Source organism: Salvia miltiorrhiza, chromosome 4 (genome assembly GCF_028751815.1).
Source record: "Salvia miltiorrhiza cultivar Shanhuang (shh) chromosome 4, IMPLAD_Smil_shh, whole genome shotgun sequence".
NCBI classification, from domain to species: domain Eukaryota; kingdom Viridiplantae; phylum Streptophyta; class Magnoliopsida; order Lamiales; family Lamiaceae; genus Salvia; species Salvia miltiorrhiza.
This window is the reverse complement of record NC_080390.1, coordinates 14,427,332-14,448,689: the sequence shown is the minus strand read 5'-3', so window position 1 is coordinate 14,448,689 and position 21,358 is coordinate 14,427,332. Positions and strand designations below refer to the sequence as shown.

The 21,358-nt window shown below is 43.6% G+C and overlaps 1 protein-coding gene across 1 annotated transcript; it reads right to left on the bottom strand.

The window, feature by feature from the left end:
- Nucleotides 1-14,797: 14,797 nt before the first annotated feature.
- Nucleotides 14,798-15,835, bottom strand: LOC131023045 (uncharacterized). The gene is made up of 2 exons (XM_057952586.1): nucleotides 15,503-15,835; nucleotides 14,798-15,184 (listed from the first exon to the last, which is right to left on the bottom strand). The coding sequence occupies exons 1-2, from the start codon at nucleotides 15,833-15,835 to the stop codon at nucleotides 14,798-14,800; spliced, it is 720 nt and encodes a 239-aa protein (XP_057808569.1).
- Nucleotides 15,836-21,358: the final 5,523 nt, after the last annotated feature.

Genomic DNA, 21,358 nt, shown 5'->3' with positions numbered 1-21,358 from the left:
TCTCAAGCACCGGGCTAAGTGTATACACTCTTAATTTGTTGTGCCAGTTCTTCTAAGAGTTTGATTGAAAACTACAAGTGGAACACACTAGTATGACTCATCAGAGGGTCTTTGTTTGGTTGTAATGGGGTATACGGAGCAAAGGTGGGATAAATATGGTTCAGTGGCTAATTCAGTATCACCCTTACTCAGCATACATGTTCAGTTCAGCTACAACCAACCCTTTATTCCCCCGTTTTTAATAGGGTTCATCCTTTCTTTGATTTTTGGCAATAATTTTCATTCATTTTTTTTTGTGCCCAGATTTTCTTTCTTTTCTCCAGTTCCTTGTTTACCATTTCATGCACTCCAACAATTCTTTCTTTTAGATATAGCAATAGAAAGGCTCAAGAAAGAATGAATTCGGCTCAAATTGGCATAACAAGGGATTCTTTTCACATTTATGAACAAAGAAGAATCTGGGGCCCTAATCAAAGAAATGTACCCTAATCACGCAAGTTATTTCTAGCAATATAAGTCCTCAAACAAATTCTAGATTCCCTAGCACATCAAAGTCTCACCAGAAACATGCGATTTTTCAAAAAAAATGGCCCTAATCTCACTAGTGGGGTACTATCTGTAACCTCACAACTACTATCATGCATATCATACTCAACAACCAAATCAAACCAAGACCGAAATCAGCATGCAAATTCTCATCACCATCAAACAGCGCAAGTAAGACTCGACTCTAACAAGACTCAAAAGACACTAAAACATGAAAATCAAAAGATAAAACAAAACCTAATCTAAAAGTTCAGGGTAAGGAAACTTAATTGTCTCGGTCGGAGGATCTCTCCTCCGCATTCAACCGGTCCATGATTGCCTTGAAGCCAGCGTCCATTGCTTCCCTCAGGGTTGCTATCTCTGCGCCCAACATCACCAGCTCGTCTTTCACTTCCTGCATCTCTGCCAACAACATCACGTTCTCGCTGCTGACAAGGCGGGGTGCATCTTGCTCTTGTGGCCTCCTCGGTTCTGGCCTAGCTGCTGCTCCTTCAGGATACACCAAACGGTATCTCCCGCCTTCATCGGCCTCAACCACCCTCCATCGCACGAACCTGCCCAGGTCCAGAAAGCGATTGTCGGCCAGAGTTGCGTCATCCGGGCTCTCCACGTCGAACTTGATAAGCTTCTCCGCCAGGATGGTCACCAGTGGGCAGAGGGAGAGAAACTTGTGAAGGAATATTAAATCGAATTAATACTCGATTGCCCGATGATCGTTTCTTGGATTATTATTAATTCATCATACAACGATTAATTCCTAACATGCTCCTATGAATTTAACAGCTGCACACAGGTGTTAGGAAAAACTTACTTGATAATCGGATGCACAGATGGTTGATGATCGCGTCGAATGATTCAGACTCCAGCTCTGATCTTCTCGACTGTATCCCGCTCAATTCCCAACGTTGGATGGACAACGAACTATGAGAACTCCCAAGACAGAAAAGCCAACACGTTCTGCACCCCCTCTCTGCTCTCAAAACCCTAATTTTTGATCAGTGTATTTTCCTGAGAGCTGACAGCTGTATTTAATAATACAGAAAAGAGGGAGGAGGCGCCAATTACAGTGCTAGGGCCGAAAATCTGTCTTCTTGGGCTAGGAGACATTGGGCCAGCCCAGGGACCAGATACAAGGAATAAAGATGGGCCTCAAATAAATTAATTCATCCATGGTCAGCCCAGACCATAATTAATTTATAAATATCAGTTCATTCCACTAGAGAACCGATACTGACTTACCCCTTTATTGCCGGTGATGAGTCGGGGCTTGTATTTAGACTTATTAAATCTCCGTATTTAAAATATCCGACATCCATCAATTAATTAGAGCTCTGACAGCTTAAATTAATTAATCTCTTAATAATTCCTTAAGCAGTACCACTCAAACTTTATTATTACGCCTGAACTTAATCAACCTGCAGGGTTTAGCGTAATAAACCTTATTGAGCTCCTTAAGGGGATGTCATTATCCTATACCGGATACGGGTACTAATACAGATAATCAAATATCATATATTAACCGCTATCACCCAAGATACAGAGTACTCGAGTTAATAATTAACTCTCGCCCATAGTAAGTCAAAGTGATATACGAATTAACATATATATCTGAATACTTATTAGTATTAAGATTTATGAGTCACCGAGATCTTGATTCTTCACTTAAGTCAGATAGAAGAATACATCTCAACTGTTGGTCCTATCAATACGTAATGACGTACCAGTATAGACAAGTAGCCAAGACAAACTACTTCCATCTATACTGCAGCCTAAACCAATAACTTGTCCTAGAGTTATTTCGGCTGTGATCATATTATATCTCTTAAGGTTATTCCAATTATACGGTCTTCTGTGATCTACAACACACCATATAATCTACTTATACAGAGATAAAGAACATACATATGCAATCATGAACACAATCAGATAGGAGATAAGAATAGTGAATAACAGGAATCATTGTATACAAGCATAAAGTTCTTGCTTTCAGTATACAAATCCAACAATCTCCCACTTATACTAAAGCAAAACTTTTAGTATACAATGTGTCTAAAAACTAGCTATTACAAAACTTCACTTCATCTCTCCCACTTATACTGAAAGTTTTTCTCTAAGTGGGTGGCATCAACCGCAATCCCATCCCTCGAGCATGCTTCTCATAGGTCTTTTGCGGTAAGCTTTTCCTGAAAGGATCAGCTAGGTTCTCCAATGTATCAATCTTTTCTACAAGCACATCTCCTCTGTTTACGATTTCTCGTATGATGTGGTACTTTCTCTCTATGTGTTTTGACGCCTTGTGGCTCCTGGGTTCCTTAGAATTTGCCACTGCACCCGAGTTATCACAATAAATTATGATACTCTTAGGCAAATTAGGGACCACTCCTAGATCCAAGAGGTAGTTCCGGAACCATACAGCCTCCTTAGCAGCTTCCGAAGCAGCTACATACTCGGCTTCCATGGTGGAGTCTGCAATGCACTTCTGCTTTGCACTCCGCCATGATACGGCTCCACCTCCCAAGGTAAACACATAACCAGAGGTAGATCTCTTCTCATCCCGGTCAGCCTGGAAATCCGAATCGGTGTAACCCAAAGGAAATAGACTGTCTGACTGGTAAACTAGCCTATAATCTCGAGTCCGTTTCAGGTACTTGAGAATATGCTTTACCGCAGTCCAGTGTCCTGGTCCAGGGTTCGACTGATATCTTGCAACCATGCCAACGACATAGCAAATATCAGGTCTCGTGCAGAGCATCGCATACATGAGGCTACCTACGGCGGAAGCATAGGGTATCTTCCTCATCTCCTCAACCTCACTAGGCATCTTAGGACACATGTCCTTAGACAGAGGAATGCCATGTCTAAAAGGTAGCAAGCCTTTCTTGGCATTTTGCATGCTAAAACGAGCAATCACAGTATCAATGTAAGACGCTTGAGATAAGCTCAACATCCTTTTCTGGCGATCACGAACGACCTTGATCCCCAGGATGTACGCTGCATCTCCTAAGTCTTTCATTTGAAACTGTTCGGATAACCACTTCTTTATGTCCGATAATAGCTCAACATTGTTGCCAATGAGGAGGATATCATCTACATAAAGTGCAAGGAAAACCACGTCACCATTGGCATCTAAACGGTACACGCAACTCTCGTTCTCACAACGAGTAAATCCATAGGATTTAATGACCTCGTCAAAACGTTTGTTCCATGACCTCGAAGCTTGCTTAAGTCCATAAATGGACTTCGTAAGCTTCTACACAAGATGCTCTTCGCCCTTCTTCACAAACCCTTCAGGTTGCTGCATATAGATGTCCCTTCCTTCTTCAAGGAAACCGTTTAGGAAAGCGGTCTTGACATCCATTTGCCAAATCTCAAGGTTCATGTGGGCTGCTATGGCAAGGAGTATTCGGATAGACTTAAGCATGGCAACCGGCGAAAAGGTCTCATCATAATCTATACTCTGTTCTTGGGTATAACCTTTCGCCACCAGTCTAGCTTTAAAAGCTGCGACTTCGCCATCCGAATCTCTCTTTCTTTTGTATACCCACCTACTACTTATAGCTAGGAAGCCATCTGGTAGTTCGGTCTTCTCGTATACATCCATAGCACCCATGGATTCTATTTCAGAAACCATGGCCTCGTACCAAGAATCTGCATCTTGATCTTTCATCGCTTGTCTATAGTTATCAGGGTCGACATCCTTTTGTTCATCAACAGGGAGTAGATCCGAAGATTATCCCAAGAACATAAATCGATCGGGTTGAACTACAACCCTCCCACTACGACGAAGCGGTGGTGGTACAGTTGTGACAATGGTTTGTGCAGGGTCTTGTGGTGCATTTACTTGCACACTTGGCTGGGGTGATGGAATCGCCTGTCCATTGCCTTCGATTTCTTGAAGGACAATCTCGGACTTAGACTTGTGATTACTTTCATAATCGTGTTCCAAGAATCGTGCGTTGGTGCTAACAACCACTTTCTGATCCTTCGGATTATAAAAGTAACCACCTTTCATTTCCTTAGGGTATCCTATAAACAGCATTAGTTCGCATCTCGGCTCCAATTTCCTCGCTTCCTTGTCTAGCACGTATGCAGGACAACCCCATATCTTTATATGATTCAAGCTGGGCTTACGCCCTGACCATAACTCAATAGGAGTTTTAGGAACCGATTTGGACGGTACCCGATTCAGCAAATAAACCGCTGTTTCCAAGGCATATCCCCAAAACGAAATAGGCAATGATGCATAGCTCATCATAGATCGTACCATTTCCATAAGAGTCCTGTTTCTTCTCTCTGCTACACCGTTCTGTTGGGGAGTACCCGGTGCAGTCAATTGGGATGTAATCCCAAAATCTGACAAGTATTGCAAGAACTCGTTCCCGAGGTATTCGCCACCGCGATCAGACCGCAATGACTTGATAGATTTACCCGTTCTCTTCTCCACCTCCGCCTTGAATTCTTTGAATTTCTCAAAGCATTCAAACTTGCGTTGAAGTAGGTAAATATACCCATACCTTGAGTAATCGTCAATGAAAGTGACGAAGTACTCGTACCCTCCACGAGCTCTAGTGGACATCGGTCCACACAAGTCAGAGTGAATCAATTCTAACACATTCGAGGCCCTATTCCCCTTTGCCTTAAAAGGCCTTGCCGTCATCTTTCCCTCTATACAGGATTCGCAGGTTCTAAATGGCACAGCTTGAAAGTCTTTCAAGATTCCATTTGAAACGAGCCTTTAGATCCTATTTAGATTGATGTGGCCTAATCTTAGGTGCCAAGTATGTGTATATTGTTTATGAGAATAATATTTTCTCTTATTTGGATTTGGAAGAATTTGTGATGTAGATGCAACATGGACAGAGTTATTCATTGGACATGTAATAGTATAGAGAGAGTTGTTCAAAATTCCAGAACAAATAATCTTGTTATCTCTCATGATAGAGACACCCCCATCAAAAGTAACAGAATATCCATTCAAAAACAATTTTGAAACAGAAATTATGTTCCGCCGAAACTCCGGCACATACAAAATATCTCTCAAAACTAAAATGTCATCACCAAAACATAAAGATAAATCTCCAATAGCAACAGCTGCGACCTTCGACGCATTGCCCATGGAGATGGTGATCTCATCACTTGCCAGTTCCCTTGTTGGGTTGAAACCCTGCAAGGTGTAACAAACATGGTCAGTTGCCCCCGTATCCACTACCCACGAATGAGTAGAAAACGAAGCTAAACATGTTTCTGTTACTAAAACTTGTGACGTACCTTGTCCCTTTGCCTTGAGCACTGGACAATCTTTCTTCCAATGCCCAACCTTGCCGCACTTGAAGCACTTTCCCTTGGCTGTCGGCTTGTTCACGCCGCCGCTAGGGCCATCAACTTTGGCTTTACCGCTCCCACTAGCCTCATGGTCATGCTTGCCCTTTGGACCTTTCCACTTCTTTTTCCCGCCTTTCGACGAAGAAGTAGATCCCTTGGCAGCAACAAGGACCTCTTTCCCATTGCGCGTGCCCATGACCCCCTCTGCCGAAACTAGAGCATTCAATAACTCATTGAGAGTATAGTTGGCCTTGCTCATAACGACATTGAGACGGAAGTGCTCAAAAGTTTTGGGGAGAGTATTGAGGATGATATCGACCTTGGCTTCGCCTTCGATACCCCCTCCTAGCAGATCAAGCCTGTCAAACAGATTTGTCATATGCATGACATGATCGTGCACCGAGCTGCCCTCGCTCATTTTACAAGATAAGATTTCTCTCATCAAGTTAAAACGAGCAGACCTCTCGGACTCCCCATAAACCTCGCTGAGGTTTAACATGATGGTCGCTGCGTCATCCATGACCTGATGCTGGAGTTGCAAATTTTGCGACATAGTCATCATAATATAGCACTTGGCCATATTATTCGACTTGTGCCACCTTTTATGCGCCTCACGTTCCGCATCAGTCGACTCATCAGTTAAGGCCGCGGGACGTGGAGTGGTAAGCACAAAACTGTGCTCATCAGCGTCAAGAATATACATAATATGGCGTTTCCATTCAGTGTAATTTGGACCGGTGAGAGGATTGTTTGCTAGAATGTTAATAATCGGAGACATAGACATATCTGAAAGTAAACAAATAAACATGTAAGAACATGAAACGCATATAGTTCGTAACAGTAATATTGTAACCTTTTGATAAAACAATATTAATGGAACCTCCAACGGCTCAAAGAATCCCATGTGCAAGCCACGTTGGGTGGACGTTTACACATGAACTCCTCAACCAGACTATTTACCTAGTCATTTAATTTCCATCCATGTCAACTTAACCTTTCGACAAAGGAAATTAATAGTTGGCACCTTAACTAGACCATATCATCATCAAGAACGGACTCCTTTGGGAGTTGTACATTGTACTTGATATGATATCTAAGCAATGACCACATTTTAACCTTGAAAATTAAATTCTCGAAATTAGCATACTCACTAGGACCATGCTGCTTTCAATTTAATTTTCTTGGTTATCTTATTTAATTCCATTCTCCAAAGTACTTGTGAAAATTACACAAGTAAGCCACGTTGGGTGGACGTTTACTGCATAACTCCCACTACTTTAATGGTTTAAATATTTTTTATAGAAACCTCTTCTGACAAACTTATGAAAAACAAATATGAAGTAAGCCACGTTGGGTGGACGTTTACTCATATTGCTAATCACTTTGTCTAGAGACCGCATGTGGAGGTCTAAAATAATTTTTAATTACTATAAAAATTATTAAACTGCTTAGTCTTTTTCTTTCAAAAGGTTTGTTATGCTCAAGCACATAAACCTAAACATGCTTCTCTAGAACGCAACATGTAAATCATGCTCGCAGAATTCTAAAACATGCTTAAGAAAACGGCAAACCTACTAACATGCTCGTCTAAGCTCAATTAATAAACAAATATTAACAAGCAAAGACGTGCAAAAAGCAGGTAAAGAGCATAAGGGATTAACAACCACGACATGCAAAGAACAGTAATAAAAGAATTAAAATTCTTCGTGACCCATTCGTGGAAACCCAACATCTATTCTATTACAAAATAAAATAGAAAAACAAGCCCAAAAACTGAATAAAACTTGGCCCGAACACCTGGGCCCGTCAAGCTAGGGTTTGGGCCCCCTTGGGTTGAGAAACAATCGGCCACCTAGGGTTTGGAACCCTAGGCGCCGCCGCCTCCAGCCAGCAACAGCAGTTCACGGCGGCGGCTGCCCCACCGCCGGTCTCCTCCTTGTTCTCGGCTCCGGCAGCACCAGTCTCGGCAGCAGGCGCAGCAGCGGCCCGGGCAGACAGCCGAGCAGTGCGGCGCTGGGCGCGCAGCACGCAGCCAGCAGGCACGCGCGCGCACGGCCCACGCACGCCCAGCCCTCGCCTCGCCCCGATTCTAGCCGCAGCAACGCACGGCGGCAGCAGCACAGTAGCAACTCCAGCGTGCGGCAACGGCAGCGGCAGCAGCGGCAGCGTGCCGCCCGCCGGGCGCGCAGCGCGCAGAGCGCGCAGGCGCAGCCCCGGGCGCGCACCGCCCCTGCCCGCTGCCTCCCGTCGCACGCCTTGCCCTTTTCCGCCTCGCCCCGCGCGAACCGCACCTGCAGCAGCAGCCCTCGGCATCCGCAGCACTCGGCGCTGCTCGGCAGCCCGACCAGGCGCGCGCGGCACAGCGCGCAAGCACTCGTGCGCACGCTGCCCTCGGCGCCGGCAGCCCGTGTCGCGCCGTGCTGTCCCGTCGTCCTCCCACCAAACACCGTCCCTCGTTGTTGATTCGTCGTCATCCTCGTTTCGTTCTTCAATTTTACAGATTTACAACGGAAAAACAAATACAATTGAAATCCTAATCTAACCACGGATTTTCTCGTGGTGAAAAACGATTACAACGTCAAACGACGTATCCCACGAATCAACGAATCACGAAGAACAACAGCAGATAAAAACAACGCATATTATTAATCGTACACAAATTAATAATAGAGCCAAGAAATTAATCCTGGGCTCTGATACCAATTGAAGGAATATTAAATCGAATTAATACTCGATTGCCCGATGATCGTTTCTTGGATTATTATTAATTCATCATACAACGATTAATTCCTAACATGCTCCTATGAATTTAACAGCTGCACACAGGTGTTAGGAAAAACTTACTTGATAATCGGATGCACAGATGGTTGATGATCGCGTCGAATGATTCAGACTCCAGCTCTGATCTTCTCGACTGTATCCCGCTCAATTCCCAACGTTGGATGGACAACGAACTATGAGAACTCCCAAGACAGAAAAGCCAACACGTTCTGCGCCCCCTCTCTGCTCTCAAAACCCTAATTTTTGATCAGTGTATTTTCCTGAGAGCTGACAGCTGTATTTAATAATACAGAAAAGAGGGAGGAGGCGCCAATTACAGTGCTAGGGCCGAAAATCTGTCTTCTTGGGCTAGGAGACATTGGGCCAGCCCAGGGACCAGATACAAGGAATAAAGATGGGCCTCAAATAAATTAATTCATCCATGGTCAGCCCAGACCATAATTAATTTATAAATATCAGTTCATTCCACTAGAGAACCGATACTGACTTACCCCTTTATTGCCGGTGATGAGTCAGGGCTTGTATTTAGACTTATTAAATCTCCGTATTTAAAATATCCGACATCCATCAATTAATTAGAGCTCTGACAGCTTAAATTAATTAATCTCTTAATAATTCCTTAAGCAGTACCACTCAAACTTTATTATTACGCCTGAACTTAATCAACCTGCAGGGTTTAGCGTAATAAACCTTATTGAGCTCCATAAGGGGATGTCATTATCCTATACCGGATACGGGTACTAATACAGATAATCAAATATCATATATTAACCGCTATCACCCAAGATACAGAGTACTCGAGTTAGTAATTAACTCTCGCCCATAGTAAGTCAAAGTGATATACGAATTAACATATATATCTGAATACTTATTAGTATTAAGATTTATGAGTCACCGAGATCTTGATTCTTCACTTAAGTCAGATAGAAGAATACATCTCAACTGTTGGTCCTATCAATACGTAATGACGTACCAGTATAGACAAGTAGCCAAGACAAACTACTTCCATCTATACTGCAGCCTAAACCAATAACTTGTCCTAGAGTTATTTCGGCTGTGATCATATTATATCTCTTAAGGTTATTCCAATTATACGGCCTTCTGTGATCTACAACACACCATATAATCTACTTATACAGAGATAAAGAACATACATATGCAATCATGAACACAATCAGATAGGAGATAAGAATAGTGAATAACAGGAATCATTGTATACAAGCATAAAGTTCTTGCTTTCAGTATACAAATCCAACAACTTGTTAGTATGGGTTACCCCATACTGGAACTGAAGCGCCACGGTGAACCCGAAGTTCACCTTTTTTCTCTCCATCATACACCACAACAGGAAGACTTCCTGTTGGGTGACCACGTTGGAACCCTCCAGCCAGCCGTAGATGTTATAGGCCAGCCACCTGTGGCAGATCTGCAGGGCGGGGTCCCAAATCTCGTTCGACTTGCTGATATTTTTGACATATTTGGTTCCGGTAGACAACAGTGACCAGTAATGGTCAATCTGACTCCTCCACTCTGGTGTGGCTATGGTTTCTGCTTGCCTGTACTCCTCTTCGTAAACTCCGGTGGTTTCAATCACCCCCAGCTGGATATTCAGCTCATTGATCGAGAGTGGGAATATCCTACCTTGCAACTGGAACTGCAAAGTACCCGGGGTCTCAATCGTATAGTTTTCCTTGGGCTTAAACTCAACGGTGCCCATGAATTCCTCCGTCAACTTCTGGAATGCCTTCGGATTCCACTCCAGCACCTTCCTCCAATCTATCCCCTCAAAATACCCCTCCACTTTCTCCTTTATCCCCAACTCCTTCAAAACTTCATTAACCAGAAAATACCAAGGGGGGGTAATTTCTCTATTATGTAAGACGGCATACCTTTGGCTATCTCTCGGTATGACCGCTCCTGAAGCAGTGGCGTGTATCAGCCCTTTTTGCTTTGCAAGTTTCAGCTTTGTGGTAGTGGCTGTACTGGAGGTGGGTTTCTTTGGTGCCAAAACATCCTCAGATCTGGAGCTGTCCACGGTCTCAGTCCTCTCCGGATCTTCCTCGGCTTGCTTACCTTTTCCCTTTTCAGCGGGGGTTGCTCTCCTAGTTTTGCTTTGGACTTCTTTGCCCTTCGTCTTACTTCCGGCCGCCGCCGGTCTGGTCTTTGTGGGTAGAGGGGGTTTGGTGACATCCAACTTCCTTTTCGTTCCAATCTTCGCCACCTTGCTTTGAGGGGTGGAGGCTTCCACCTCGGTCTCGTGGGTGGCCTCCTCTCCCTCTTCTTCTCCTTCTTCGGAGCCTGTCGCCGTCTTTCCTTCTTCAAGAGATGGCGCTGGTGGTGTAGGGAGAACTAGAGTGGGCTCCCGCTCTTTGGCAGTTTGAGGGGGAGTTGATTTCCTCAAAGCTTTCCTCGGCTTTTTCACTGGCGGGGTAAGTGCGATCTGTTCTTCCTCCATGGGCTTTTCCGATACCTCGATCATTTCCTCTGAGGTCTCCTTCTCTACCTCACGTTCTTCCATCACAGGGACGTCTTCTGGCCCTCTCTCCTCCGTCTGACTGGCCACGATCGGCTCTTCGGTAGCTTTGATAGATGTTTCCTCGGATGCGGTTCGTCTGGTGGTCCGTTTCGTCAGAGGTCGAGGCTTGGCAACCTTCTTCTTCGCTGGAACTTGAGTGCTTCCGGAACCAGTTTCACCTTTGGTCTTTGCCATTTGCGGGTTTTTAGGATTGAGAAAGTGTTTGGAAAATTAGGGTTTTAGGGTAGGAACTTATGGTACTAGGTGGTTTTTCAAGTGGTATTAGCGGTTACTGAAATTGAAGGTGTGGGGAGGTGGTGGAGATCGTGTGTAGCGGTTATGGAGATTTAGGGTTTTGGAAGAAGTGGGGGGAAGTGTTTAAGGGAAGTGGGGATGACAGTTATGGCAGGACTTTAAATTAAGGAAAGAATAATCTCCCCAAAATTTGAAATTCAAATTTTCTTTGGAAACCCAAACGTTCCCGTCCCATCATGTCAGTCTGCTGCATCCGCCTCTCTGACGTCACCCTTCCCCGGTTAGACCTCTCCTGTTCACAAAACTCCCAATCCTCCACCTACACACTTTGCAACGCAAAGTGGGTTTGAAATCTCCACTGGGCCTCCGCCTTTCTTACCTTTTCCGACCCATCTCACCTGCAAGTTAGTGCATCCAAACAAAATAAAACAACTTAAAAGAAAAGAAAATTGGGTAAGGATCTTACCGAAGAAACCACACTGGGTTGCCTCCCAGCAAGCGCTCTTGTTTCCCGTCTTGAGCTCGACTCTCCTTCACTCTTTACTCGTACACAGGGTCGAGAAGGTGGCATTCCTCCTTCTCCTTTTCTACTTCAGCAAGTTCATGGTAGGGCTTCAGGCGATGCCCATTCACCACGAATGTATCAACTCCATTGTGATCGTACACTTCTATGCTTCCATTTGAAAAAATTTCTTTGATCACGAATGGTCCTGACCACTTTGAACGAAGTTTCCCAGCCATCAACTTGAAGCGTGAATTGAAAAGTAGAACTTTTTGTCCCACCAAGAATTCCTTCTTTCTGATCTTGGCATCATGGATCCTCCTGGTCCGCTCCTTGTAGAGCACCGCATTGTCGTAAGCCTCCATCCGAAGTTCTTCCAACTCACTCAGCTGCAGCTTCCTTGCTTCTCCAGCTAGGGTCATACTGAGGTTAATTTGCTTGATTGCCCAGTACGCCTTATGTTCGATTTCCACATGTAAATGACATCTTTTCCCATAAAGCAAGCGGAACGGGGACATTCCAATGGGTGTCTTGAAAGCAGTTCGGTATGCCCATAACGCGTCTCCCAAATGATTACTCCAATCCTTGCGGTTGGGGTGTACCACCTTTTCTAGGATGCTTTTTATCTCTCTGTTGGAAATCTCAGCCTGGCCATTTTCTTGGGGGTGATATGCTGTAGTGACCTTGTGTGTCACCCCCACCTTCTTAGTTAGTGCTCTGATAGTGGCGTTACAGAAGTGAGACCCCTGATCACTGATTAGGATTTTGGGTATACCATACCTCTCGAACACTTGTTCCTTCAGGAACCCTGCCACGGTGTAAGCATCATTGCTTGCGGTTGCCTTGGCTTCAACCCACTTTGACACGTAATCAACTGCCACCAGCATATACTCGTAGTTCCTTGACTTTGGAAAGGGCCCCATAAAGTCAATTCCCCACACGTCAAAAATCTCAACTGACATGATTGGAACTTGTGGCATTTCATCTCTTGCGGTAATACCTCCAGTCATTTTGCACTTCGGGCAGCTTTGTACCCACTTCCTTGCGTCCGCAAATATGGTGGGCCAGTAGAATCCACTTTCCAGAATTCTGTGGGTTGTGCGTTTTCCTTCAAAATGCCCGCTGTTGGCTGTTCCATGACACATGTCTAGAATTTGGGCATATTCATCCTCAGGTACGCACCTTCGTATGACCTGATCCACTCCAATCCTCCAAAGATATGGATCCCCCCAGTAGTAGAATCGTGCTTGCACAAGTAACTTCCTTTGTTCGAACCTTGTCAATCCTGGGGGCAACTCTTCAGTGATCAGATAGTTAGCTATATCGGCATACCATGGCTCCTGGTTGGCTAGAGCATTCAGTTCTCCTCCTTCTACTCGGGTGCATACGGAGTATAACTTTTCGTCTAGAAAAGTATCGGTAATGGGCTTACCATCATCCCCTTCCAGTTGCAACCTGCTCAAATGATCCGCCACAAGATTGGCAGCTCCATTTTTATCTCTTATTTCGATGTTGAACTCTTGCAAAAGTAGAATCCACCTGATGAGCCGAGGTTTGGACTCTTTTTTGGCCATCAAATACTTCAACGCTGCATGATCTGTGTAGACCACCGCCTTTGTTCCCAATAGATAGGAACGAAATTTCTCTATGGCAAACACCACTGCCAAGAGTTCTTTCTCGGTGGTGGTATAACTGTACTGTGCTGGATTTAGAGTCTTAGATGCGTAGTAGATTATACAACTCTCTTTTCCTTTCTTCTGCCCTAGTACTGCTCCAACGACATGGTTGCTGGCATCACACATGATTTCGAACGGTAATTACCAAACCGGAGGTTGAATAATGGGGGCTGACACCAACTTATCTCTCAAAATTGTGAATGCCTCTTTGCAGTCGTCATCAAACTCGAATGGTACTTCTTGTTGAAGAAGTCTGGTCATGGGCTGAGCAATCTTGGCGAAGTCTTTGATGAATCGCCGGTAGAACCCTGCATGACCAAGGAACGCCCGTATGTGCTTTATTGTTGTTAGGTAGGGCAGTTTGGCGATAGAATCGACCTTAGATTTATCCACCTCGATTCCCCTCTCCGAGATCACATGCCCTAGCACTATTCCTTCTCTCACCATAAAATGGCATTTCTCATAGTTAAGGACCAGGCTTTTCTCCATGCAACTTTTCAACACAAGCTCTAGATGCTTCAAACAAGTGTCAAAAGAGTTTCCATATACGGTGAAGTCATCCATGAAGACTTCAATGCAATTCTCAAGTAGGTCTGAGAAAATGCTCATCATGCACCGTTGAAAAGTTCCCGGTGCATTGCATAATCCGAACGGCATTCTTCGGTATACAAATGTTCCAAATATATAGGTGAAAGTGGTTTTCTCCTGGTCTTCATGTGCTACAAAGATTTGCATGTACCTGGAATATCCATCGAGAAAACAGTAATATGCATTACCAGCTAGTCTTTCCAGCATCTAGTCGATAAAGGGCAATGTGAAGTGATCCTTCCTGGTTGCCTCATTCAGCTTCCTGTAGTCAATACAAACTCTCCATTCTGTTTGCAAACGGGTGGGTACAAGCTCGCCTTGATCATTCTCCACAACCTGTATTCCTGACTTCTTCGGTACGACATGGACTGGACTCACCCATTGGCTGTCGGATATGGGATAGATGATTCCCAACTCCAATAGCTTGAGAATCTCTTTCAAGACTACTTCCTTCATGACGGGATTCATCTTCCTTTGTGAGTCTCGAACAGGTTTGGCTCCTTCCTCAAGATAGATGTGGTGCATGCACTCTGTGGGACTGATGCCTTTGATATCAGGTAAGGTCCAACCGATGGCTTCCCTGTTCTCCCGTAATACTCTGACCAATCGATCTTACTGCACACGGGTTAGGTCAGCACTGATGATAACTGGGAGCATTTCTTCTGGACCCAAATAAGCATACTGAAAATGTTTAGGCAGCTTCTTGAGTTCTAGTGTGGGTGCTTTCTGGATTGATGGCAACAGCTTCTCGTTCTGCCCATACTGAGCCAATAACTCTGGTTTGCTTGTCTCCGTTCCTCCAGCTAAATAGACCTCCTGAATTAGCTCATTGATCTTCTGGTCTACCTCCAACTCAGCTTCCATGGTACTTTCTCCGAGAGAGTAAAGTTCCATGATGGCTTCCTTCATCTCATCATCCTCCATATGCTCTGCATCTCGATCAGTCAGACCATACTGGATCACTTTCTCTGTGGTATCCCCGGAACCAAAAGCAATTCCCTGTTCTTGCACCAAAGGTTCAAACACATCGATCATGTCCACCGTTTCCATTACTTGCTTTCTCTTCATGGTCTCATAGATGTTGAATTCTTCTTGAACTCCATCGAACTCACATGTTAAAATTTCGGTTTTCATATCGATCTTGGTTCCAGCAGTCATCATGAACGGTCTTCCCAATAAAATGGCATTCTCCCCGGTTTCAGGTCCGGTGTCCAGAACATAAAAATCAGCTGGGAAGATTAAATCTCCAACCTTGATCAGTACATCCTCCACCACTCCTTCAGGGTAAGCGTTGGATTTGTCGGCCAACTGTATGACCACACGGGTGTTCCTCATCTCACCAATATTCAGTCTCTTGTACACAGCCAATGGCATCACATTGATCGAGGCTCCCAAGTCCATCATGGCCTTGTCCATGTTTGTTCCGCCAATGTTGCACGGAATGGTGAACATCCCTGGATCCTTCCTCTTCGTGGGTAACTTCCGTTGGATCACCGCCGAGACACTCTCCCCCATCACATAACGGACTTCTTCCTCCATCTTTACTTTCCTTGAACAAAGATCTTTCAAGAATTTAGCATACTTAGGAATCTGCCTGATAGCATCGAGTAGGGGTATGGTTAGCTCCACTTTTTGGAACATCTTCATCATTTCACTTGCCTACTTCTCTATATTCTTCTGTCTCAGGCGTCCTGGGTAAGGTGCATCGGTTAGACTGCTACCTCCAATTTGTTCAGCAGTTGGACCTTCAGTTCTTTTATTCAAGCTTCCTTGAATCAGTTCAGCCTCAGCTAACAACTCTTCTTCCTTTTCCTCTTCTTCTGGAAACTCGGTTAGCACAACCTGGGCGTGTTCCCTGGGGTTGATTCCCATGGCTGGAAGTTTACCAGCGTTCTTCTCCAATTTGGCCATTGCCTTAGTCAAGTGACTAATTTGCTGGTTGGTTTGGTTCATGCCGGCACGAATCTCATTGCGAAACTTCTCGCTTTCTTTAGCCATGATTTCGATAGCTTCTTCCCAAGGTGCTCTCCGGTGTGGTGGCTGGTAAGGAAGTTGTTGTTGATTCTGATTGTGGTATTGAGGTGGTCCCAGCTGATACTGTTGTTGATGTTGGTTCTGATTATACTGAGGATGTTGCATCTGTCCTCCCATATTGTTCTGCTGTTGGGGTTGACCATCTTGCTTCCACCGAAAGTTAGGATGATCCCTCTACCCTGGATTGTAAGTGTTTGCAAATGGATCATACTTCCGTGGATTTCCATCATGTCCTCCGATGGCATTAACGTCAACAATATCCTCGCCAAAATTGGGATAATTCTCGGACTGATGTCCGGTGGCATCGCAAAGGCCACACTAGCGAATCTTCTTCGGTATAGTCAGACCCGACAGAAGTTCCTTGAGTTCGTTCATGCTCTTTTCCATAGTTTTCTCCAGTTTGGACATCTCCTCCTTCTCTTCAGTTTTCCTCGGTTTTTCCAGATTTCTTTCATGCCCCTCATCGCGTGATTCTTCTGCCATGGTGCCCAACAATTGAAAGATCTCCAATGGAGTCTTGCTCATTAACGATCCATTACAGGCTGCTAGGACCAGACTGCGATAATTCCTCCGCATGCCCTTTACAAAACTCTCCACCTGATCTTTTGGAGAGATTTGGTGATGAGGACAGTTGCTTATCATTCTCTTGAATCTCGTCCAATATTCATAGAAGGATTCTAGCCCATCTTGTCTGATGCTGCGGATATCCCATCTCATCCGCTCCACTCTTGATGCTGGGAAGAACTCTTCCAAGAAGGCCTGTTGCAGTTGTGCCCATGTGGTGACACTTCCTGCGGGTAGGTCATACAGCCATCTTCTCGCGTTGTCCACCAAAGTAAAAGGAAAGAGTATCAGCTTGACATACTCTTGCTGTTCATCATTGGATTGATGCATGATTGTCATTTCAAAATCTTGGAGATGAGTGTGAGGATCATCTCCTTGGTATCCATTGAACTTCGGTAAGATCTGAAGTAAAGAAGGCTTCAGGTCATACCGACGAGGTGCGAACGGGTTTGCCGGTAAGGTGATTTCGTTCGGCCTCAAGTTGAGATTAGTTGGGTATGCCAACTGTCTGAGGGTCTACGCCTGCTCGGTAGCTGCTTGCTCTGCTTCTACTTCTGCCATAGCTTCGCGTCTCGCTATTCGTGCTTCTGCGCGTAGTCGCCTTTCGGTGCGATCAATATCAGGGTCAAACACCAATGCTCTTACAACTCTACGACTTCCACGCATACACCAGTAGCGGAAAATGGAATGAGGAGAGAACAAAATTGTTGCTCGTCACTCCCCGGCAACGGTGCTAATTTTAATACGCACCCATCGTGCGGTGCGGGCAAAATACTTGTGTATGCCTAGTATAGACGATACATGCTCCTACGTCTCATAACAAGAGTTCAGTCTTAGTGGCAAGTGTAGGGTCGAATCCCGCAGGGAGTGAGAAACCACTTTATTCTCCAAAGACAAACTGAGGTGTCACAAGTCTCAATCTGTATACTCTGCACAAGAAATTAACAAGATCAATAATAACAAAGGGGTGAGGTTATTCGGTTAGGTCATAACTATTGTCAACATTCGTTTCGGACATAGGCATACTAATGATCCGTCCGTGATCCATATAAACCCAAGGCGTGGACCAAAGACATTGGGGCGTTTCAAGGGGTTACACTTCACATTTAGGATGGTTGATCCCATTGTGGTCACTTGGTCCGAAGGTCACACATTCCCCGGTCACAAGGCAGTGCTTCACTTCTCCTTAGATGGTAGTCATACCCGTTACTCACCAAGTATGACCCTCACCAACCTTCTCTCCCGAAGTCCCCAACTCCGCACTTTGAGTGACACATCCCTCCTGGACACAACCATTTCCGGCTTGTCAGCCGACCAGTCATAGACATGCTACGGCGCAGAGATTACCTTCATCGTTTGATAACCATGGCTTTATGCCTCGCCACAGTTGATGGATAATCTGTAGAGAAGCCCAAGACTGGAGAAGGACAGTGTATCCCATCAATCCTTTCCCTACCGTCCGGATCTACAACGTCTTTTGTTGACGCTGCTCAGCTACTCGGTCTTGGGTATACCGGTTGTCTCGCCCTGGTACACCCTGGCCTTTGCTTGACATGGACAGCGTTTTACCGAACGGAGATTACCCGTTAGGCCCCTACTGCCCATGGTTTCGAACAGATCTTTTCGGAACCACGAGATTCAACCGAAAGAACAAATGCCTCACAAATGTTTACATGTTGACAACAATTATTTCCACCCCTAAAACCTCACCTAAGGAACTACTCACACATTACAAAATTCATAAATGCGAAATGAATTAAACACATCATGAAACAAAAGGAAATACTTAAATAAGATGAAATAATACCTAAGGCTACGAGCCTTGAATCTTGTTCGAACTGAAAACACACGGAAATGGGAAATAGAATTGGAATGTAAATTGTTTGGGTTCCACACTTCGGCAGAATTAAAGTAATAAACTAAGTAAAACAAAGTTCACAAGGGCCAAGAAGATTTCCACGCTGCACACCATCATCCTTTTATACTGCGGCATGGTAAAGGTCCAACTCCAGTTGCGCCATCTTCATTATCTTCAAAGAGATCTTCTTTCCTTCTTTAGCTCAATCCGTGATTGATCTGATTGAAGATAGCCTCCAGCTGCTTGCTGTCGTCAACCTTTCCCTTTCTTCCGATGCTTCTAGCTTTTTCCTCCGTCTTCTTTTTTCTTCTTCCAAATTCCCGAGATTTACTTTCCTTTTCTGGCTTTGGCTGTCTGCTTCGCATGGTAGTGGTCAAACGGATTGCTTTCTTTGGTTTGATTCATACCAGGTGGGTTGCTTCAGGTTCCCATGCCCCAAGTTAGACTGGAGAGGTACTGCGGCCGAAGCTCCATGCTGGTAAACATGACATAGCAATCTGGGCTTGGTAATGCCCATTCCAACCACATTCTTTCCGTTTCCGCTCCACTGGACCTTCCTTCCTCAACAACTTCGTTTTCCCCTGGACAGACCTGAACTGACACAAATAAAGAGAAAAATAGGGCCAAATGGCCCAAAAGTCGAAGACGCATCAGTGGACTAAGGCGGTTAGGTTGGGCCCAAATGTGGTAGGGAGAAAGGGAAGTGAGGGATTTTTAAAGAGGAGAAGAGAAAAATAATAATAATAATAATAATAATAATAATAATAATAATAATAATAATAATAATAATAATAATAATAATAATAATAATAATAATAATAATAATAATAATAATAATAATAATAATAATAATTGGAACTGTCAAGAGATCGAATTCCAAGAAAATGCAACAGCCAAAATTTTTTCAAAATTCGAAATTTTCATTTTTTTTTTTAAATTCAAGCGCGTGCAAAGCACGTGCCAATTCTCTCTCTTGCTCGTGTATACTTGAAGACTCGAGCAGGCCTCGAGTAAGCCCTCCCCGCAACGCCTTACTCGAGTGCAACGCTCTACTCGAGTAAGCGCTCGAGTAGGAGCGTTTCGGGTGCTCTAAGAATATTTATCACATTGCATGACATTGCATCACGTAAATAAATATTTTTTTATATTCTTAGGTATTGCTTGGTAAAATGAAGGACTAAAGAATCTGTATGGATGATTGGAGTAAAAATGAATTAAAGTTTGACATTATCATACTATATAATTCTGTAACAACACTAGTTACATAAAATAATTATGATAATTTGAGGAGGGACGCAGCCTCATACTTTCCTCAATGCAAATACTAAAAAATTATATGCTTGATTCTTTAAAAAGTTAAATACATATTCTATTGAGTTTTTTCACGGAAGGAAGAGCCTCAAATTCAATATATATTTTTTGTTTTTCTGGTCTCTAAAATTATAAATGTTGAGTCACTTAAGTTGAAAAAACAAATGCGGATATGCGAATTAATCTAAAAAACAAAGAAAAAACAAAAAAAATTGCAAAATTCACGGACATGCGGATATGCGGGTACTCCCACGTAGGATATTAGGGTACCCGACGGAAATGTCGGGTTTGGTATCGAGTGGAAAATTTTCTCAAAAATCGAGGTCTGGTACCCGCAAGTACCCGCCCCGCCCTGTTTAGACACCCCTGCCTTAGGTCTTTTGTCTTATATATACATGACATGTATGTATTTTGGATGTAAAGGAAACGATTCTTTTCCGAAGGTTATTGGCGATTTTCAATTGTTCAACCTATTTTGCCTAGTGTTGAATTCTCATTGATATCAGATTCTATCGTGATTTACTTCATTATATCGATTTAGTGATGTTTATTGTGGACACAACAACAATATTTATTAATTTTCTATGTATTCTTTTCATAGATGAATAAAAATTAGGGTTAATAGCCAGAAAATACACGAACTTTCATCGGAATTGCATATTGCACACGACCTTCAAAAATAGCCAGAAAATACACCACCTTTTATTTTAGTCGCAAATTGCACCTATGCAAGTACCCAATCGTGATGCAATTTGCGACTAAAATAAAAGGTGGTGTATTTTCTGGCTATTTTTTAAGGTCGTGTGCAATATGCAATTCCGATGAAAGTTCGTGTATTTTCTGGCTGTTAACCCTAAAAATTAGGGTTAACCACATTCCGTCAAACCAACCTTTTTTTACCATATTAAATCACACTCCTATATTATGGCTAAAAAAATATAAATTATAGTATTTCTTTATATATTTTTTATTTTAATTCAGCTGATATGCTAAAACAATATACAGAAATAGAGTTAACAATATTTCAAAATTTCATTATATCCCAATAACCATATGAAATAAATAAAACTATGGGCCGTATTGCTTTTACGATGCAATGTGCAACCCATGACTCATGGGCCCCATTGCTCTTACGAAATTAGACAATTAGCCCAATATAGTTAAATGGGCCAGCTGAACCTATGGGCCGGTAACTTTTAGATACTTGATCGGCGTTGAAGGCTTAAGTTCGGATTTTCTCTTCACTCGCTGCATCTTCTTATATTTATTTGAAGGGTAATTATATTCACAGCCCCCATTTTACTCTTCATAGGCTCTTTATTTAAAAAATATTAAAATTATTTACTAATTTACCATCTTATCCTTATGACTAAATGATAACTCCCTCTCTAACCAAAAGTCTTGCT

What these genes read in the sequence shown, in the direction of transcription:
- LOC131023045 (XM_057952586.1), bottom strand. Translation starts at nt 15,835, where the DNA reads ATGATGAAGATGTTCCAAAAAGTGGAGCTAACCATACCCCTACTCGAT. An exon ending in AGATGAGGAACACCCGTGTG is followed by an intron (nt 15,185 to 15,502) that starts GTCATACAGTTG and finishes GTGCAAGAACAG; the next exon opens with GGAATTGCTTTTGGTTCCGG.